Raw genomic sequence first — 18,084 nt, forward strand, 5'->3', positions numbered from 1 at the left:
GCATATGAAGTGTTGAAATCCTGGTTTGGTTAGAGTTACCGTGTCTGATCCAGTTTGGTACCTCGCTAACGGATTAGACGAGTAGCATAGCTCGAAATCATGGGGAGTGACTTCAGTGACGTCGTGGAACTCGTTGTTGTATTCGAAGACCAGTGAGTCTCCTACTTGAAAAGTTCTTGAAGAAGCCCAAGCTTGGTAATCCACACCCATCATGGTCCATCCGCTCGAGTCGCCGACTTTGTGAACCGTTCCTCCTACTCCAACCCCAATAAGTGCCACAATAATCATAAGAGAAGTGAAGAAAAGTTTGCTATTGATCGAAGGCATCATTGATGTTGTTTGGTTCTTGACTTTTTGAATAGAGAGAAACAGGTTTGATAGAGATTTATGGAGAAGTAATGAGTTTGTTTGGTGAAAAAATAGTTCCATATACATGTGTTTATATAGAAGCCGAGGGTTCTAAAATAAGGAAAAACTAAAGAAAAAAAAGGAAAATATTGGATGTCAATATATATTTTTTTTTTTGTTGAAAATTTGGATAATTTAGTTGGTCTAGTTTTGATACTTTCTTTCCTTTATGTGTTCGTGAAACTAGAGAATACAGTGACGGTCTCCATCTAAATTTCATTCTTGTTTCTTTAATTATTATATTTTTTTCATCATATTTATCTTTTTCTAGTTCTATTTATCAATTTAGCCTTGTGTTGCAAAGTCATGTTCATGATTTAGAGAGATAAATGGATTGAAACGTCCATGATTAGCGGGTTTTGTAAAGAAGGTGACATCGATCTAGCTAGGTTTGAAATATTTTAATAACATGGTTGCGTTTCTGATAGCTTCACTTATGGTTCATCAATAAGCCGTCTCTGGAAGAAGTCCATGGTAGATGAAGCTTGTAAGCTTTACAAAGCAATGATTGACTATGGTTTATCTCCTTCTGAGGTGACTCGAGTCACATTAGCATATGGGTATTGTACGAGGAATGATTTAGCTAATGCAATGATGTTGTTGAAACCGTTAGATAAGAGGCTCTGGATTAGAACGTTTAGGACACTATTGAGAAAGTTGTGTAGCGAGAAGAAAGTTGGAGTGGCAGCTCTGTTCTATCAGAAATTGTTGGAGAAAGATGGTAGCCCTGATCGTGTTACTTTAGCTGCTTTCACTATGGTTCGCTCCGAGTCTGGTGGTAAAAACAACCTTGTTACTGATCTGAGAGAGAGAGAGTCTCCAGCGAAATAGGCTAGAAGTGTTTATAAGCTTTGAGCTCTCCGTTTGAAGAGCAAATACACATTGTTGTACCATTTTACTGATGTAAAAGTAGAATAGTTATGACCAGTTTTCTCAAAGATATCAACTTTGTACAGTGACCTAACCAGGCTGAGCCTAATTAAGTTAAAAATATGTGAACTTTTTTGTGTTCTTAGAATTTTATTTTGTTCTCGGGAACATGATCACAAGTGCTTCAGTCAGTGGGCTTGACAAAAACAGTAACATGGGCCTGCCTAAATTTTTTTGACTGTGTATATAAACTGTATCTGCCGAATCTTTTAGAGCATGTTTAACCTCTGTCTCTTAGCAGAGATTCTTAACTTATAATTTGACATTTTTTTATTACACTTTTCAGCTAAGAAACAGCTCTTATATCTCTTATTTGAAAGACGGTTTTTAATTTTTCTTTGTTAAAATCTAATAAAAGTTAACAACCGTCTTTTAGCGAAGCTAAAAACTCCAGTTAACGATGGTCTACACAGCAAGAAGAAAGCTAGAAGCTAATTGATGACTACGATCATCAGCCAAACAAACAAAGATAACCGGATCTAATAGATGAAAGAAACGACGAAGATAACCGGATTTAATTAATAGATGAAAGAACCGACAAAGATAACCAGATTTAATTAAATAGATGAAGGAACCGACTAAGATAAGCGGATGAAGGAACCGACTAAGATAACCGGGTTTAATAGATAAGTGCTCCTTATAACATTTTGTAAGACCGAAAAAGAAGAAGCAAAAATCGGTTTAGGGTTTCCACTCGAGTTTCTCTGAAGCGTCGATAGAGAGACTGAGAGAGATCGACAAAGGCCGTTAGAGATCTAGGGTTTATTCCTAGTTCATAGTCATGTGGAACAACAACGACGGTATGCCGTTAGCCCCTCCCGGCACCGGCGGCCCGATGATTCCGCCGCCGCATCCTTCTTACACCTCCCTTCCACCGCCGCCTTCTAATCCAGCTCCTCCGGCCGAGCCTACTCCCGAGGAAGCCGAGGCGAAGCTCGAGGAGAAGGCCCGCAAATGGATGCAGCTGAACTCGAAGCGCTACGGCGACAAGAGGAAGTTCGGATTCGTGGAGACTCAGAAGGAGGACATGCCGCCTGAGCACGTCAGGAAGATTATCAGGTGAGGTTTCTTCGAGATCCGGCTTCATCGTTTCTTGATTATTGATTTTTACTTGGATTGAGATTAAATCTATGTTTGTTCAGGGATCATGGTGATATGTCGTCGAAGAAGTTTCGTCACGATAAACGTGTATACCTTGGAGCTCTTAAGTTCGTCCCTCACGCTGTGTTCAAGCTTCTGGAGAATATGCCTATGCCTTGGGAGCAGGTTCTTATAACTGATATCTCCTTAAGCTTCAGCTGTTTATTGATTGTGCTCTTGTTTATTAATCTATCTTAACTGTTTTCCTCCAGGTTCGAGATGTAAAAGTTCTCTACCACATTACCGGAGCTATTACGTTCGTCAACGAGATCCCATGGGTTGTGGAACCTATTTACATGGCTCAGGTGTGTTCTCTTTTCTTGCCTCTGTGTTTTCCATTTGAGTGATATTTATTCTTTTTTTTTGTCTTGGTTTTACAGTGGGGAACTATGTGGATTATGATGCGAAGGGAGAAGAGGGATCGTCGTCATTTCAAGCGAATGCGGTTTCCACCGTTTGATGATGAGGAGCCTCCACTGGACTACGCTGACAACTTGTTGGACGTGGATCCTCTTGAGCCAATTCAGTTGGAGCTAGACGAGGAAGAAGATTCTGCTGTGCACACTTGGTTTTATGACCACAAGCCACTAGTGAAGACCAAGCTGATTAATGGTCCCAGTTACCGGAAGTGGAATCTCTCTCTTCCGATAATGGCTACCCTTCACAGGCTTGCAGGCCAGTTGCTGTCGGATTTGATTGATCGTAACTACTTCTACTTGTTTGACATGCCGTCTTTCTTCACCGCCAAGGCTCTGAACATGTGCATACCTGGTATGCCTAGTTTCCTTCTCTTCTGGAATTTTGATAATTTCGGGTTCTTCTCTTCTTCGTCCAATGCATTCTGTTACTCTTACACAGGTGGTCCTAAGTTTGAACCTTTGTACCGTGATATGGAGAAAGGGGATGAAGACTGGAATGAGTTTAATGACATCAACAAGCTTATCATTCGTTCTCCTCTTCGAACTGAGTACAGAATAGCCTTTCCTCATCTCTACAACAATCGTCCCAGGAAAGTCAAACTCTGTGTGTATCACAGTCCTATGGTGATGTATATAAAGACCGAGGATCCTGATCTTCCTGCGTTTTATTATGATCCGTTGCTTCACCCGATAAGCAACACCAATAAGGAAAGGCGTGAAAGGAACGTTTTTGAAGATGATGGTGAGGATGACTTTATCTTACCAGAGGGAGTGGAACCTTTGCTGAAAGACACCCACCTCTACACTGACACTACAGCTGCTGGCATTTCATTGCTGTTTGCCCCACGACCTTTCAATATGAGGTCTGGGAGAACAAGGCGGTCAGAAGATATTCCCCTGGTGTCAGAGTGGTTCAAGGAGCACTGGTAAGCTACTGGTCTACTTCTGTTCTCTTTCCCTTTCATAATTTACTTGTATATTTACTAATACTTTTCTGAACTCATTTTCTGCAGTCCTCCTTCTTATCCGGTTAAAGTTCGAGTTAGTTACCAAAAGCTTTTGAAGTGCTATGTCCTGAATGAGTTGCACCATAGACCACCTAAAGCCCAGAAGAAGAAGCACTTATTCCGCTCTCTTGCAGCTACAAAGTTTTTCCAGAGTACCGAGTTGGATTGGGTTGAAGTGGGTCTGCAAGTCTGCAGGCAGGGGTATAATATGCTGAACCTGCTGATCCACAGGAAGAATTTGAACTATCTGCATCTTGACTACAACTTCAACCTTAAGCCTGTTAAAACATTGACCACCAAAGAGCGAAAGAAGTCACGTTTTGGGAACGCTTTCCATCTCTGCCGTGAGATCCTCCGGCTGACAAAGCTTGTAGTTGATGCCAATGTCCAGTTCCGACTAGGAAATGTTGATGCTTTCCAGTTAGCTGACGGTCTGCAGTATATTTTCTCCCACGTTGGCCAGTTGACGGGTATGTACCGGTATAAATACAGACTGATGAGGCAGATTAGGATGTGCAAGGATTTGAAGCACTTGATTTACTACCGTTTCAATACGGGTCCTGTGGGTAAGGGACCAGGATGTGGATTTTGGGCTCCAATGTGGAGGGTATGGTTGTTTTTCCTTCGTGGAATAGTTCCTCTTCTTGAACGATGGTTGGGGAATCTTCTTGCTCGTCAGTTTGAGGGGCGTCATTCAAAAGGAGTTGCCAAAACTGTCACGAAACAGAGAGTTGAAAGCCACTTCGATTTGGAACTGCGAGCTGCTGTCATGCATGACGTTCTTGATGCCATGCCAGGTTTCCATTCTTTCGAATGTGTTTTCAATCATGAAATTGTCCTATATTCTTTTGGTTGATATTTTCTTGTTATGTGCAGAGGGTATCAAGCAAAACAAAGCTCGGACAATATTGCAGCACCTTAGCGAGGCATGGCGATGTTGGAAAGCTAATATCCCTTGGAAAGTCCCTGGGTTACCTGTGCCAATTGAGAATATGATCCTGCGTTATGTCAAGTCTAAGGCTGATTGGTGGACAAATGTTGCTCACTACAATCGTGAGCGTATCAGAAGAGGGGCTACGGTTGATAAAACTGTTTGCAGAAAGAATCTTGGAAGGTTGACTCGTCTCTGGCTAAAGGCAGAACAGGTCTGTACATTTTACTTAAATGTCTTCATTGATTTGCTTAAAAAAATTCTATAAATAAGCGTCATTTACTGTTTCGAGTAAATTAGTTCCATGTATTCTTCATTATCAGTTCTCTGATAAATTATCCTTGTAAACCTGTCACAGGAACGGCAGCACAATTACCTGAAAGATGGTCCATATGTCACTCCAGAGGAAGCACTAGCAATTTATACAACCACTGTTCACTGGCTGGAATCGAGGAAGTTTTCTCCAATTCCATTCCCGCCATTGTCGTACAAACATGACACAAAGTTGCTTATCCTGGCCCTTGAGAGACTGAAGGAATCATACAGTGTCGCTGTGAGGTTGAATCAGCAGCAGCGGGAGGAGCTTGGTCTGATTGAACAAGCGTATGACAATCCTCATGAAGCTCTGTCTAGAATTAAACGTCATCTCCTCACCCAGCGTGGCTTCAAAGAGGTAGCTTGACCCTTCACTATATATTGGAGCAATGGGTTGAACATATGTTGCCAAGTTATTGTAGTAAACTGATGGTGAATCCGTTCTCTGCAGGTTGGCATAGAGTTTATGGATCTGTACAGCTACCTGATTCCAGTTTATGAAATAGAGCCTCTGGAGAAAATTACTGATGCCTATCTTGACCAATACTTGTGGTACGAGGGTGATAAGCGCCACCTGTTCCCAAACTGGATCAAGCCAGCAGACTCAGAGCCGCCACCACTTCTGGTTTACAAGTGGTGTCAAGGTATCAATAATTTACAAGGCATATGGGACACAGGGGATGGGCAATGTGTGGTGATGCTCCAGACTAAGTTTGAAAAGTTCTTTGAGAAGATCGATTTGACCATGTTGAACAGGTATCTACTAGTTTATTAATGGTAAATTAATTCTCAGATTTGTGTGCTAATAAGTATTGTGTTATTTTTTTCAGGCTGCTTCGTTTGGTTCTTGACCACAATATTGCGGATTATGTGTCTGCCAAGAATAATGTGGTTCTGTCTTACAAAGATATGAGTCATACTAACTCGTATGGTCTTATTAGGGGCCTTCAGTTTGCATCTTTCGTTGTTCAGTTTTATGGACTATTGCTTGATCTTTTGCTTCTTGGTTTGACTCGGGCGAGTGAGATTGCTGGGCCACCACAGATGCCTAACGAGTTTATGACGTTTTGGGATACAAAAGTGGAGACACGTCATCCCATAAGACTGTATTCCCGGTACATAGACAAAGTTCATATAATGTTCAAATTTACCCATGAAGAGGCCAGGGATCTTATTCAGCGCTACCTTACTGAGCATCCTGATCCCAACAATGAAAACATGGTGGGATACAACAATAAGAAGTGCTGGCCAAGAGATGCAAGGATGAGGTTGATGAAACATGATGGTATGCTCTTTCTTTTTATGCTGTTCGATAGAAATTCATGCATGTTTTTGTTTTTGTGTCTCATTTTTTGTTCATCTTTCAGTCAATCTTGGTAGAAGTGTCTTTTGGGACATGAAGAATCGTCTTCCTCGGAGCATCACAACTTTGGAGTGGGAGAATGGCTTTGTCTCTGTCTACAGCAAGGATAATCCTAACCTGCTCTTCAGCATGTAATGTTTTATTCGAGTATTCTTGTCCAGCTGTTGCTAAGCGAGGTCTTCGTTGGAACCATAGTTTGTTAGTGCTTCTGACATCACTAATACTCTTGCAATTGTGCCTGCAGGTGTGGATTTGAAGTTCGCATACTTCCAAAAATCAGGATGACTCAGGAAGCTTTCAGCAACACAAGAGATGGTGTCTGGAATCTGCAAAATGAGCAGACCAAGGAGAGGACTGCCGTTGCTTTTCTGCGGGTTGATGATGAACATATGAAGGTGTTTGAGAATCGTGTGAGGCAGATCCTTATGTCTTCAGGATCAACCACCTTCACCAAAATTGTCAATAAATGGAATACAGCTCTAATTGGTATATGTTACGAGCCTGCTTTGTCACCACTGATAGCTTTTCATAATGTGTGGCTCATTAAGCTGAGCGCAACTTTTTTTTTTGTGTACAGGTCTCATGACTTACTTCCGTGAAGCCACTGTGCATACGCAAGAGCTCTTGGATCTACTGGTCAAGTGTGAAAACAAAATTCAAACAAGGATTAAGATAGGGCTGAACTCAAAGATGCCTAGTCGGTGAGCAAATGTTTTTATTAAATTATGGTCGACATGGTAGAGCTGTATATTAATGTTTCTGTAGTCTGATTCTTTTTTATTTTTCCTTGCCAGATTTCCTCCTGTTATCTTCTACACTCCAAAGGAAATTGGAGGGCTGGGAATGTTGTCAATGGGTCATATTTTGATTCCACAAAGTGACCTTCGGTACAGCAAGCAAACGGATGTTGGGGTAACCCACTTTAGGAGTGGAATGAGCCATGAGGAAGATCAGCTTATACCGAATCTATATCGTTACATACAGCCTTGGGAAAGTGAGTTTATTGATTCACAGCGGGTGTGGGCAGAGTATGCTTTAAAGAGGCAGGAAGCACAGGCCCAAAATAGGCGTCTTACATTGGAGGATTTGGAGGTACGTAACATACTTGTCATTTGTTACATCCTTACCTAAGTAGAGTTCTGAGACGATATAGGTTTTTGGGAGGATATCTATGTGCATTTTGTCAGGTTTCTAAAATTTTTTTTTTTTGGCGTGTATGATAATATGACAGGACTCTTGGGATAGGGGAATTCCTCGAATAAATACCCTCTTTCAGAAGGATAGGCACACGTTAGCGTATGATAAAGGTTGGAGGGTTCGGACCGACTTTAAGCAGTACCAGGTCCTCAAACAAAATCCTTTCTGGTGGACACATCAGAGGCACGATGGGAAGTTGTGGAACTTAAACAATTACCGAACTGATGTTATCCAAGCTCTTGGAGGTGTTGAGGGTATCCTTGAGCACACTTTATTCAAGGGGACATAGTAAGTCTTCTTTTCCTTTGTTTATCATTTTTTCATGATAACATTTTCTGTTCAGTTGCTCGCAACTTTTATTTAAGGGTATCACATCAAGTTTGCTAAACTTTTTTGTGCTTCAATTGAAATCAGTTTCCCAACGTGGGAGGGTCTTTTCTGGGAGAAGGCATCTGGGTTTGAGGAGTCGATGAAGTATAAGAAGCTGACGAATGCACAGAGGTCTGGTCTGAACCAGATTCCAAATAGAAGATTCACGCTTTGGTGGTCGCCAACAATTAATCGAGCGAATGTGTATGTGGGTTTCCAAGTGCAATTGGATCTGACCGGAATATTTATGCATGGAAAGATTCCTACACTCAAGATATCTCTGATTCAGATTTTCCGTGCCCATTTGTGGCAAAAGATCCATGAGAGTGTGGTTATGGATCTTTGTCAAGTATTGGACCAAGAGTTGGATGCTTTGGAGATTGAAACTGTTCAGAAGGAGACAATTCATCCAAGGAAGAGTTATAAGATGAACAGCTCTTGCGCTGATGTTCTTCTGTTTGCTGCCCATAAATGGCCAATGTCAAAACCAAGCCTGGTTGCTGAGTCAAAGGATGTGTTCGACCAGAAAGCTAGCAACAAGTATTGGATAGATGTGCAACTTCGGTGGGGAGATTATGATTCCCATGATATTGAGCGTTATACTAGGGCCAAATTCATGGATTATACCACTGATAACATGTCAATCTATCCATCTCCAACAGGTATTTATTACTTTTCCAGTTTTGCTTTGTAAGCTTTTGCTTTTCAGCAGTTCGTTTTATATTTTAAGAAAATCCGTGTAGGTGTAATGATTGGACTTGATCTGGCATACAATTTGCATTCTGCCTTTGGCAATTGGTTCCCAGGTTCTAAACCTCTTCTTGCTCAAGCGATGAACAAGATCATGAAGGTACTAGAATTTTTTATATCAGGCTGTCTTGGTGCAGAAGCCTTTTTGTTTAAATATAGAGAATTTTTAAGCCAATTTATCGTTTAAACTATGCATATTGCAGTCTAATCCAGCTTTGTACGTGTTGAGAGAGAGGATAAGGAAAGGTTTGCAGTTATACTCATCTGAGCCTACAGAGCCATATTTGTCATCTCAAAACTATGGTGAAATATTCAGCAACCAAATAATATGGTTTGTGGATGATACAAATGTCTATCGTGTCACAATTCACAAGACATTTGAAGGAAATTTGACAACAAAGCCAATCAATGGTGCGATCTTTATTTTCAATCCAAGAACTGGGCAGCTATTCCTGAAGGTAAGTCTTCTTCTACCATTCTATACATTAAAAAATGCATGTTATGACCCAACTTCTTCTTTTTATCAAGTCCTATAGCATGCAGTTGGATGTTAAGTAACTGCTTTTTGTTTCTATAGGTTATCCATACAAGCGTTTGGGCTGGTCAGAAGCGTCTTGGTCAGCTAGCGAAATGGAAAACTGCTGAAGAGGTGGCTGCACTTGTGCGGTCTCTCCCTGTTGAAGAACAGCCAAAACAAGTTATTGTTACGCGTAAAGGAATGCTCGATCCCCTTGAGGTCCACTTGCTGGATTTCCCCAACATTGTTATCAAGGGAAGTGAACTGCAGCTTCCGTTCCAGGCGTGCCTTAAGATTGAGAAGTTTGGTGATCTGATTTTGAAGGCCACAGAACCGCAGATGGTCCTATTCAATATCTATGATGATTGGTTGAAGAGTATCTCTTCCTACACTGCCTTTTCAAGACTTATTCTGATCCTTCGTGCGCTTCACGTGAATAATGAGAAGGCTAAGATGTTGTTGAAGCCCGACAAGTCTGTTGTCACTGAGCCCCATCACATCTGGCCCTCTCTCACTGACGACCAGTGGATGAAGGTAATTCCTCTACCACTTTTCATTTAGTTAGTTTCTTATTCGATAAGATCCCTCTTAACCTGATTTTGTCTCTGTATCTACAGTTTTTTTACTGGTCTCGAGTTATTTATAGAATATTATGCTTCTGTTTCCTGATTCACAATTATGTTTAATTTCAGGTGGAGGTAGCTCTTAGGGATCTTATCCTATCTGACTACGCAAAGAAAAACAATGTGAATACCTCAGCTCTGACACAATCAGAGATCAGAGATATTATCCTTGGAGCTGAGATTACCCCACCCTCTCAACAGAGGCAACAGATAGCTGAGATTGAGAAACAGGTACCCTTAGTTGTGATTTCTTTAGAACAAAAACAAGTCTGTGCATATAATTCTCTCTTTTTTTTGAATTGAATGTTAAATTTAATTCAAAAGAAAAATACTGTTCTTTACAACATTGTGTAACATATAATAGAGCTTTTCCAATGAACTAAACTCTAAATCTTGCAAAACTTCAAAAAATCTTAAAAATCTTCTCTAGTACATATAATTCTGCGTTCACTGTGAACCTATATCTTCTTTGCAGGCAAAAGAAGCCAGCCAGCTTAATGCAGTCACAACCAGAACGGTAAATGTTCATGGTGAGGAGCTCATTGTCACTACCACTAGCCCCTACGAGCAAACTGCATTCGGTTCCAAGACAGATTGGCGTGTGCGTGCAATATCAGCTACTAACCTCTACCTCAGAGTCAATCACATCTACGTGAACTCAGATGACATAAAGGTTAGAATCCAATTTAATCAGGTTCATTTCCAGTCTAAGTAAAAGCCTTCTCCGGTCTTTGCCCTTAACATTATTTCTTGCTGTTCACAGGAGACGGGATACACATACATCATGCCAAAGAACATCCTGAAGAAGTTCATATGCGTAGCAGATCTTCGAACTCAAATTGCTGGATATCTATATGGTATCAGCCCACCGGATAATCCCCAGGTTAAGGAAATCCGTTGTGTTGTGATGGTGCCGCAGTGGGGAAGTCATCAGCATGTGAACCTGCCGTCAGCTCTTCCTGAGCATGATTTCCTTAATGATCTCGAGCCATTGGGATGGCTGCACACACAGCCTAACGAGCTCCCTCAATTGGCACCACAGGTAGTATTATTATATACGCATTTATCTTTTTCTATACCTTATAGTTTCAGCCTCTTAAACCCGTTACTAACTGATGATGTCTGTGAATTAGGATGTTACCGCTCATTCCCGCATTCTGGAGAACAACAAGCAATGGGATGGAGAAAAGTGTATCATCCTGACATGCAGTTTCACTCCGGGATCCTGCTCTTTGACCTCATATAAGTTGACCCAAGCCGGATATGAATGGGGACGTCTCAACAAGGACACAGGCAGCAATCCTCATGGCTACCTTCCCACCCATTATGAGAAGGTTCAAATGCTGTTGAGTGACCGCTTCCTCGGGTTTTACATGGTAAGGAACGCAGCAGTAATAGTATCTCTTTTTTTTTTTTGTCTTTGGTGATGATAACGCTGCTGATTTTTGAAAATTATATTGTTGTGATATAGGTTCCTGAGAACGGACCGTGGAACTACAACTTTATGGGAGTGAAGCACACGGTTGGGATGAAATACAGCGTCAAACTTGGATCACCAAAGGAGTACTATCACGAGGAGCATCGACCCACTCATTTCCTAGAGTTCAGCAACATGGAGGAGGCTGACATCGTTGAGGGAGATCGTGAAGACACCTTTGCTTGACCATTTTGTTTAGTGTTTACCTTGTTTTGTAACTTCCTTGCTAGACTTGCAATGTCGTTGTGTACGAGTGACTGAGTAGTACTGCATTGTATGTGTGTGGTAAGATTGTAATGTACCCACGTCTATGACATCTTTTGCCAGTAGAGCTAAATCTTTTATGTATATGCAATCGCTCATGTTAAGTCGAGAAACTTAGTTATGTCTTCCAAAACTAAAATGCTATTTCAAATCTTGAGAGGTAGAAAGGCAACTTTCTTGTAAAAATTGAAAAGCTTCTTATATATATATTTTTTGAGATTAAAATTGGGTGGGATATATATTTACAGCAGGTTTTGTCTTAAATACCTTTCCTAACGCGTTTCCAGGAATAGCTTATTGCTAATGATTCAAACCCAAACTACATTTAGATCCTGAACTCTTAATGGTGCTCTAAAAGTGTAAGAGATCTCCAGGAGAATGCAAGCCCAAATTAGTGTAGAGGATGTGAAACTTATGAAATTGTTTGTGTTTGGCTGGCTCTTAAGTTCTCTTCTTGAAGGATCGTAACAAGAGCCTTCATTTTTCCCTGTTTTTGTGTTGTTTTCACTTATGATTTTCTGTTGTTTGCTATGGTTTTCTTCTTGTTCAGTTGTTCATGCCCTATGGAACTCTTCTTTTGATAGGGTTTGTTTTCTTTGAAACTCTTCTCTACATGTCACACTATGTATTGTAACTGGGGGATCCTCTACATTTACTTCCGACTGTAGCTACAAATTATTTTACTTCTGATATTGGACTTAGGTATGTACATTGAACACATCATAATTGCTATCTATCTGAGTTTTTATCCTTTCTCAATCTTATGTTATATTGACTGTATAGCTTACACGAGCCACAATACATATTGGCTGTATAGCTTGCTCTGAAACATTTTTATGATGCTGTTAACATAGTGAAGGAGGCTTGAGGATGATACAACTAGTCTACTATAGAGACTACAGCAAAGTAGTCAATTAGTAGACTAGTTGTACACACATTCTTGATGGCCATTGGTTTCCAAGGTTCAGTCATACACCTTACTGCTGAAATGCTGGTAGGATCACATATTTTCAACTTCACCAGTATCTTTTGCTGACTGGGTTTGGAAGAGTCATCTAGGTCCAGTAGATATGTGAATCCTGATTTGACTTGGCAGAATCTTGAAAAAAAAAAGCTAGATTCTCACTAGAATCAATTAAAGTTTACCTCACTAGTAAAGTCAACTGTTGGGCCATCTAGCCATACTAAACCATACCGGCATCAACGTTGAAGAAAATTGTTAAAATCCAAGGAATGGCCGGACGTGAAGCTTATGAAATTGTTTTAAAGACTATAACGAAGGCTTGCTCTTAATTTCTCATCTTAAGCATCATAAGATCTTATTATATAAGATCCCTTATCTTTTTACTACTTTTGTGTTGTTATAAGATGAATATTTTTTGTTGTCCAATGATGGTTTCCTTCACCTGTGGAGTCGCTTTTCTGGCCATTTTGAACAGAATTTTGGTTGGACACGAGAGGACATGTATAAGCATTTTCTTAGACTTATTTCTCAAGTAATCTTATCAGTAGTATTTGAGATTTCTTTACGGAATAAAAAATGTATGGTTCGCTTTTTACCCATAAGAAGCCCTTAACAAATATTTATTGCCGCATCAGTTCTATACAGACTTATTTTTGTATAACTTTGTTTTCTCCTTCATCTGAATTTTTGGTTCTTGCAGCCAACAGACAGAAAAAGTCCCAAAGTTGTTTTTTTTTTTTTTGCTAACTTTTGGAAGTCCCAAAGTTGTTGTGGGTGATTTTTAATTGATGAGCAAACACTCACAAAATAGCAAGTAACAATAGAACAAATTATCCCTAGTTTGAATCAATATCACTTTGTATAATACTTGATGAGTCAAATGTAACTGACACATAAGAGTTCCAACGATGTCATATAATAGGTGAAGCTAATCCTACATCTTGCCGAGAGAGGTATCTAGAAATCTACTATTAATCGAAAAGTTAACATCTTGATCTGTCATGTCTCCTTCTTATCCCAAGGGGTTTTTGAGAAGTCACTTTTGTTTTCTTTTATGAGACATCACTTTTGTTTTCAAGTCACTTTTTAAATCTTGTGTGGGATTCCCATGAATGACTTATTCCACTTAGTTTTATCCTAGAAAGTAGAAAAGTAGAGAGAAACAGTCATCAGCCTAAACCACATTGTTGCAACCATTAGACAATACATAGTTTATCGACCATTTCCTCAAAAGAGCATTCCTTTGGACAAACTTATTCATGCCCATATATGCAACTGCGCTATCTATGTAAGAATATGTCGGCCCAATTGATTATGTTTCGGTGACACAACTTTTGTTTTTTTGGTGACACAACTTATATGTCTCAAATGTTCAAAATGCATTTACGAATTGCTCTAATAAATGGACCTTGTTAGTTTCATAACCTTCTAAATTTTAAGGCAGCTTGTATTCAAGTCAACTGTCTGATTCTTTAACCAATGAGCCACCAAATCTACCCCACCAATGATCAGTTTTATACGTTTTTCTGTTCAACAATGCATTTAAAGCAGATTCATAACTTTCTAAAATTTTATAACTATTAATTGATGCTTATTATATTTTACCTATAAAGACCTGAATTCACCACTTAATTTTACAGGGACTAAGAAATGTGATTAGATTTTTCTTTGAATGATCTTTTGGATGTTATTACTTTGCTTTCTCATCAGATTTACCCTCTATATTTGAGTTTTAACTAATTATTTATCAACAAAATACCAAAAACAAATAAATTGTGATAGTGCAATATTTGTTCTAGATGGCATAGTTTTTCTTTAGAACGGAAAGACCAGAAGGAAAAAAATTGGCCATACATCAAATTGTAACCCACAAGCACATGCTTCCAAGATAACACCATGCTATTTTGCCACTGTTTCAATGCAATTCCATATGTTTTGGTAATTTCTTTCAAGATTGTGCTCTCTTCGTTCCTCAGAACTTGATGATCTGGAAACATAAGACGTGACTTGCTCTAGTCATTGTTTTTTAAAGCGTATTCTGAGGAATGAAACAGGTCGAGCTGGGTGAAATTGTCCGAAGTAGAAACAATTCCATCAGTGCCACCATGAACATCGTTGAGACTCTTGAAATCGAGGTGCTTAAATCCTCCAAGTAGGTGTTGTTGTCCTCTTTTTCTTTGGGAACAAGAGCAAAGTATAATGTTTCTTCACATTGAAACGACCAACGAGGAAACTTTTGGTCCTCCTTAAACTTGTAACCCTCAAGAACATGCGTCCAGCAAGATATAACAATGTTCTTCTTCCAATGTTTCAATGAAGCTCCATAGGTTTTGAATTATGGATCAACATAGATAGCATGAACCCCTTCTTTACGTGTTGTTTTGGTACTTTATTCCAAGATTGGGATCTCTTCCTTCCTTATAAACTCTTTGCTCAAAACTTTATTCTCTAGAAGCATAAGACGTGAGTGGCTCCACATCACTGGTAAACAACAATTTTTCGGCAATAATGAGTCTTGGCTCCTTGCCTTTGAGTTTCTTCATAGCTTCAAGAATGAACTTCGGTACTGGCTCCACCACTTCTAGCTCTTTCATTTATTTATTTAAAAAAAAATTCCTTTTTTGAAATTTTATTAAACTCATTTACAACATTGTTCACAATAATTTTATAACCGGCAGCAAATTTACACGTGACCGTGGCCTTAGAGTTAAATAAAACTAAACAATTCCTAACAAGCTAATAGATGTGAAGTTCAATTTCATTATACATTCATATCTTAACCATAGAAAGAGAACACACATGAGTGTGTTAGTAGTTTATGGCATCGGATTTTAGTTATAAATCATTTTATATCTGTCTTAAGAAGGCCGTTTATTACAAGAATAATAAAGCTAGAGAACAAAAATTCAAAACGATCAAAAGGGGTAACTTAAGACTGTAACCTGTAACTAGAGTAGTGCAATAAAAAGAATCCAGTGTTCCTTATTCAACAATAAACCTGGTCATTCGCTGACCAAGAAAGAGGAAAAACAAGATCTGATCAATACGTTATGAATTAGAACGCAAAGATTAAAGCCAATAAGCTGAAAACCAATCCAAGAAGCCATGCTATGAAAGAGGTGCCCGTAATTATATTATTATCATTTAAGTTAATGATGATAAGTTTTATCTTCTTGATAACACATCTATAGTAGACAATACGGAAAATTTAGACAGATGTACATCATGTGCCATAAGATACTTGAGATGGAAGAGTTAAATAGGTAGACTAGACAAAAATTGGTTTAATACAAAACCGATTTCGGTTTTAAATCGATGATGCCATCTAACGGTTAGAAATTCGTTAAAAGGTCGTGCTTCGTGTTCGTAGGGACTAAACATTAAATTAGTTAACTATAGGGAAAATACTAAACATAGATTATAAAATCAGGGGTCATTTTGAAATGATAACAAATCATAAGTTTCCTCGTTTAGCTCTCCAGGTTTGTAATCTGTGGAATTGGTTTCAGGAACAATTAAATGCTCTTAGAACTATTCTTCTTATTAATAAGAAGACTAGCAGCTGTAGAAAGATTCGAAATGGTATCGGGTGATGAAAAGGAGGAGCCTTTTGTTATCGAAAAGGATCAGTGTTGGGTAGTAGCTGAAAACTAAGAGATCAAAGCTAAGGTACAATCACTTTCTTGGGATGATCTAGAGCAAAAGTGTAGTCTCTTTCTTGTTGACTTCATAACACTTGTGTGTAAACAGGAAGCATATGATAGTCGAACATTTGGTCCAGTTTCATCAGCAGACATTGTTGGAAGAGCTAGTATTGCTGAGAACAGCTGTGAATTATTGTCCCGTTCGAAACAGGTAAAAAGAGCTTAAAGGCTTTCTTGTCTCTTGATTAACAGTTTAATGAGTCTTTTTTGGTTTGCTTACACTCTTAAAATGCTTGTGAATCAGTGACACTGCAATGGAACGAGATTCTCCAATCCTGGCAATAGAATTGGACGTGGAAGAGATGGCTAAAAACCACAAGGCACAATGAAGATACACTTTTTTGTATACTTGTGTCACAGCTAAATTGAGTTATTTTTTTGAAATATGAGAAAAAAAAATCAATACAAGGATAATAAAAATTTTTAAATTCTTCTTTGGGGGATTATTCTGAAACCAATATGTTTGTGTTTTTTTAAAAAAAAATATTGGCAATAAAAAGCCGTATAGTTTTAAAGAAAGAAAAATAGTACTGGGCAACAAAAACAATTTTTAAAAACTCAAATCGATTTTTAAAAGTAACTCGAATGAAATTGTTTTCATTAAATCTGAACTGGACCCCATTTCTTTTTTTTGATCAACTAGACCTCGTGTTTTATCTACCAAAAATATAGGATGCTCGACTTTAATTAACATTGGGTTTCCATTTTAATCTTTGGGGCCGTTAAGAATTCGTTACAAGTTGAAAAAAATGGTGGTTCAGCTGAGAACGAACCAGCAGGCCATAGTGGGTCTGAGCAGGGCCGAGCTGTTATCCGTCCACTGCAGAGAGCGGGAAGTAGTCGCTGCTCTGTGAAACCAGCCTAACGCATTACCCTCCAACTTTAGTGCCCACCTGACCCGAGCCTACGCTCAAACCAGACAGATAACTCTCAGCTTGGACTGGGCCAGCTCAGAAACTCGCCACACAACAGACCCGACCCGTGGACCAAACCAGTGTTCCACCATCTTATTATCCCCACTCGGGTCACAAGCTCTCGTTACTTAGCTCGACGTTGAGTTCCCGCTTCTTGTGACCTATATAAAGAAGCGAAATATGTAAAGAACAACCGATGTGGGATGTTATAACAAACTTACGTGGTCTCGAGTTTTTATTCAGGCCCATGAGACATGAAAGCCCAAGAGTGTTTTAACGGAAATAAGAATTGTGTTGCTTTTGTTCCAGTTTCAGAACCCCGGTTTATAGGATTGCAAATATCCACCAAGATATTATGTTAACTAGTAATTGATCTTCGAAGTAATATAAACTTTAGGTAGATCACATGTGTGACACTTGATCAATATTACCAAAGTCAGACGTTGGGAATTTTATTGAATACACTTGTGTACTTAACATTGATTATGAAGCTATTTCGGTGTAGGACTTTACTTGATTGTCTTAATGCACACATAGTTTTGATTAATTCCCTACCATTGGCTCTCTGATGAATCACTGTGTTGATCTGGTGTTACAAGTATGATCCGGCACTAATCAGCATGTACTAAATAGTAAACAATAAGGGCTCAGGTTCAATTTCCCATTGTGTTATTACGAGATGAAGAAAGTTTTGTATCAAGAGATACTCAAGTCGCTTTATCTGCTTAGCAATATTGGATTTATACTCTCGCTTACTCTATATGATGTTGTCTAGAAAGAACACTTGCCTTA

General features: G+C 39.1%; 2 protein-coding genes and 1 pseudogene across 2 annotated transcripts; 2 read left to right on the forward strand and 1 right to left on the reverse strand.

Moving 5' to 3' along the window:
• LOC106341558 overlaps positions 1-390 on the reverse strand; it is a 4,903-nt pseudogene extending 4,513 nt beyond the window's left edge.
• Positions 391-2,119: 1,729 nt separating this feature from the next.
• Positions 2,120-11,794, forward strand: LOC106341252 (pre-mRNA-processing-splicing factor 8-like). Its single transcript, XM_013780056.1, has 24 exons — positions 2,120-2,397; positions 2,481-2,604; positions 2,691-2,783; positions 2,859-3,249; positions 3,337-3,823; positions 3,911-4,701; positions 4,781-5,049; positions 5,194-5,508; positions 5,602-5,906; positions 5,981-6,435; positions 6,518-6,644; positions 6,758-6,999; positions 7,091-7,214; positions 7,308-7,605; positions 7,745-7,998; positions 8,125-8,741; positions 8,823-8,929; positions 9,033-9,287; positions 9,407-9,880; positions 10,039-10,200; positions 10,445-10,642; positions 10,733-11,011; positions 11,103-11,345; positions 11,441-11,794. Exons 1-24 carry the CDS (start codon positions 2,120-2,122, stop codon positions 11,630-11,632), a joined length of 7,080 nt encoding a protein of 2,359 aa, XP_013635510.1. The 3' UTR covers positions 11,633-11,794.
• Positions 11,795-16,193: 4,399 nt separating this feature from the next.
• Positions 16,194-16,707, forward strand: LOC106339053. The gene is given in 4 exon segments (XM_013777883.1): positions 16,194-16,343; positions 16,425-16,483; positions 16,485-16,529; positions 16,623-16,707. Coding segments are annotated over 4 exon segments (339 nt in total).
• Positions 16,708-18,084: the final 1,377 nt, after the last annotated feature.

Source organism: Brassica oleracea, chromosome C4 (assembly GCF_000695525.1).
Source record: "Brassica oleracea var. oleracea cultivar TO1000 chromosome C4, BOL, whole genome shotgun sequence".
NCBI lineage: Eukaryota > Viridiplantae > Streptophyta > Magnoliopsida > Brassicales > Brassicaceae > Brassica > Brassica oleracea.

Excerpts from the sequence above, each read along its gene's own strand:
- LOC106341252 (XM_013780056.1), top strand. The coding sequence starts at position 2,120 with ATGTGGAACAACAACGACGGTATGCCGTTAGCCCCTCCCGGCACCGGC. Across the intron at positions 6,645-6,757 it reads CCTAACCTGCTCTTCAGCAT|GTGTGGATTTGAAGTTCGCA; the intron begins GTAATGTTTTAT and ends TTGTGCCTGCAG. Across the intron at positions 11,012-11,102 it reads TCCCTCAATTGGCACCACAG|GATGTTACCGCTCATTCCCG; the intron begins GTAGTATTATTA and ends TCTGTGAATTAG.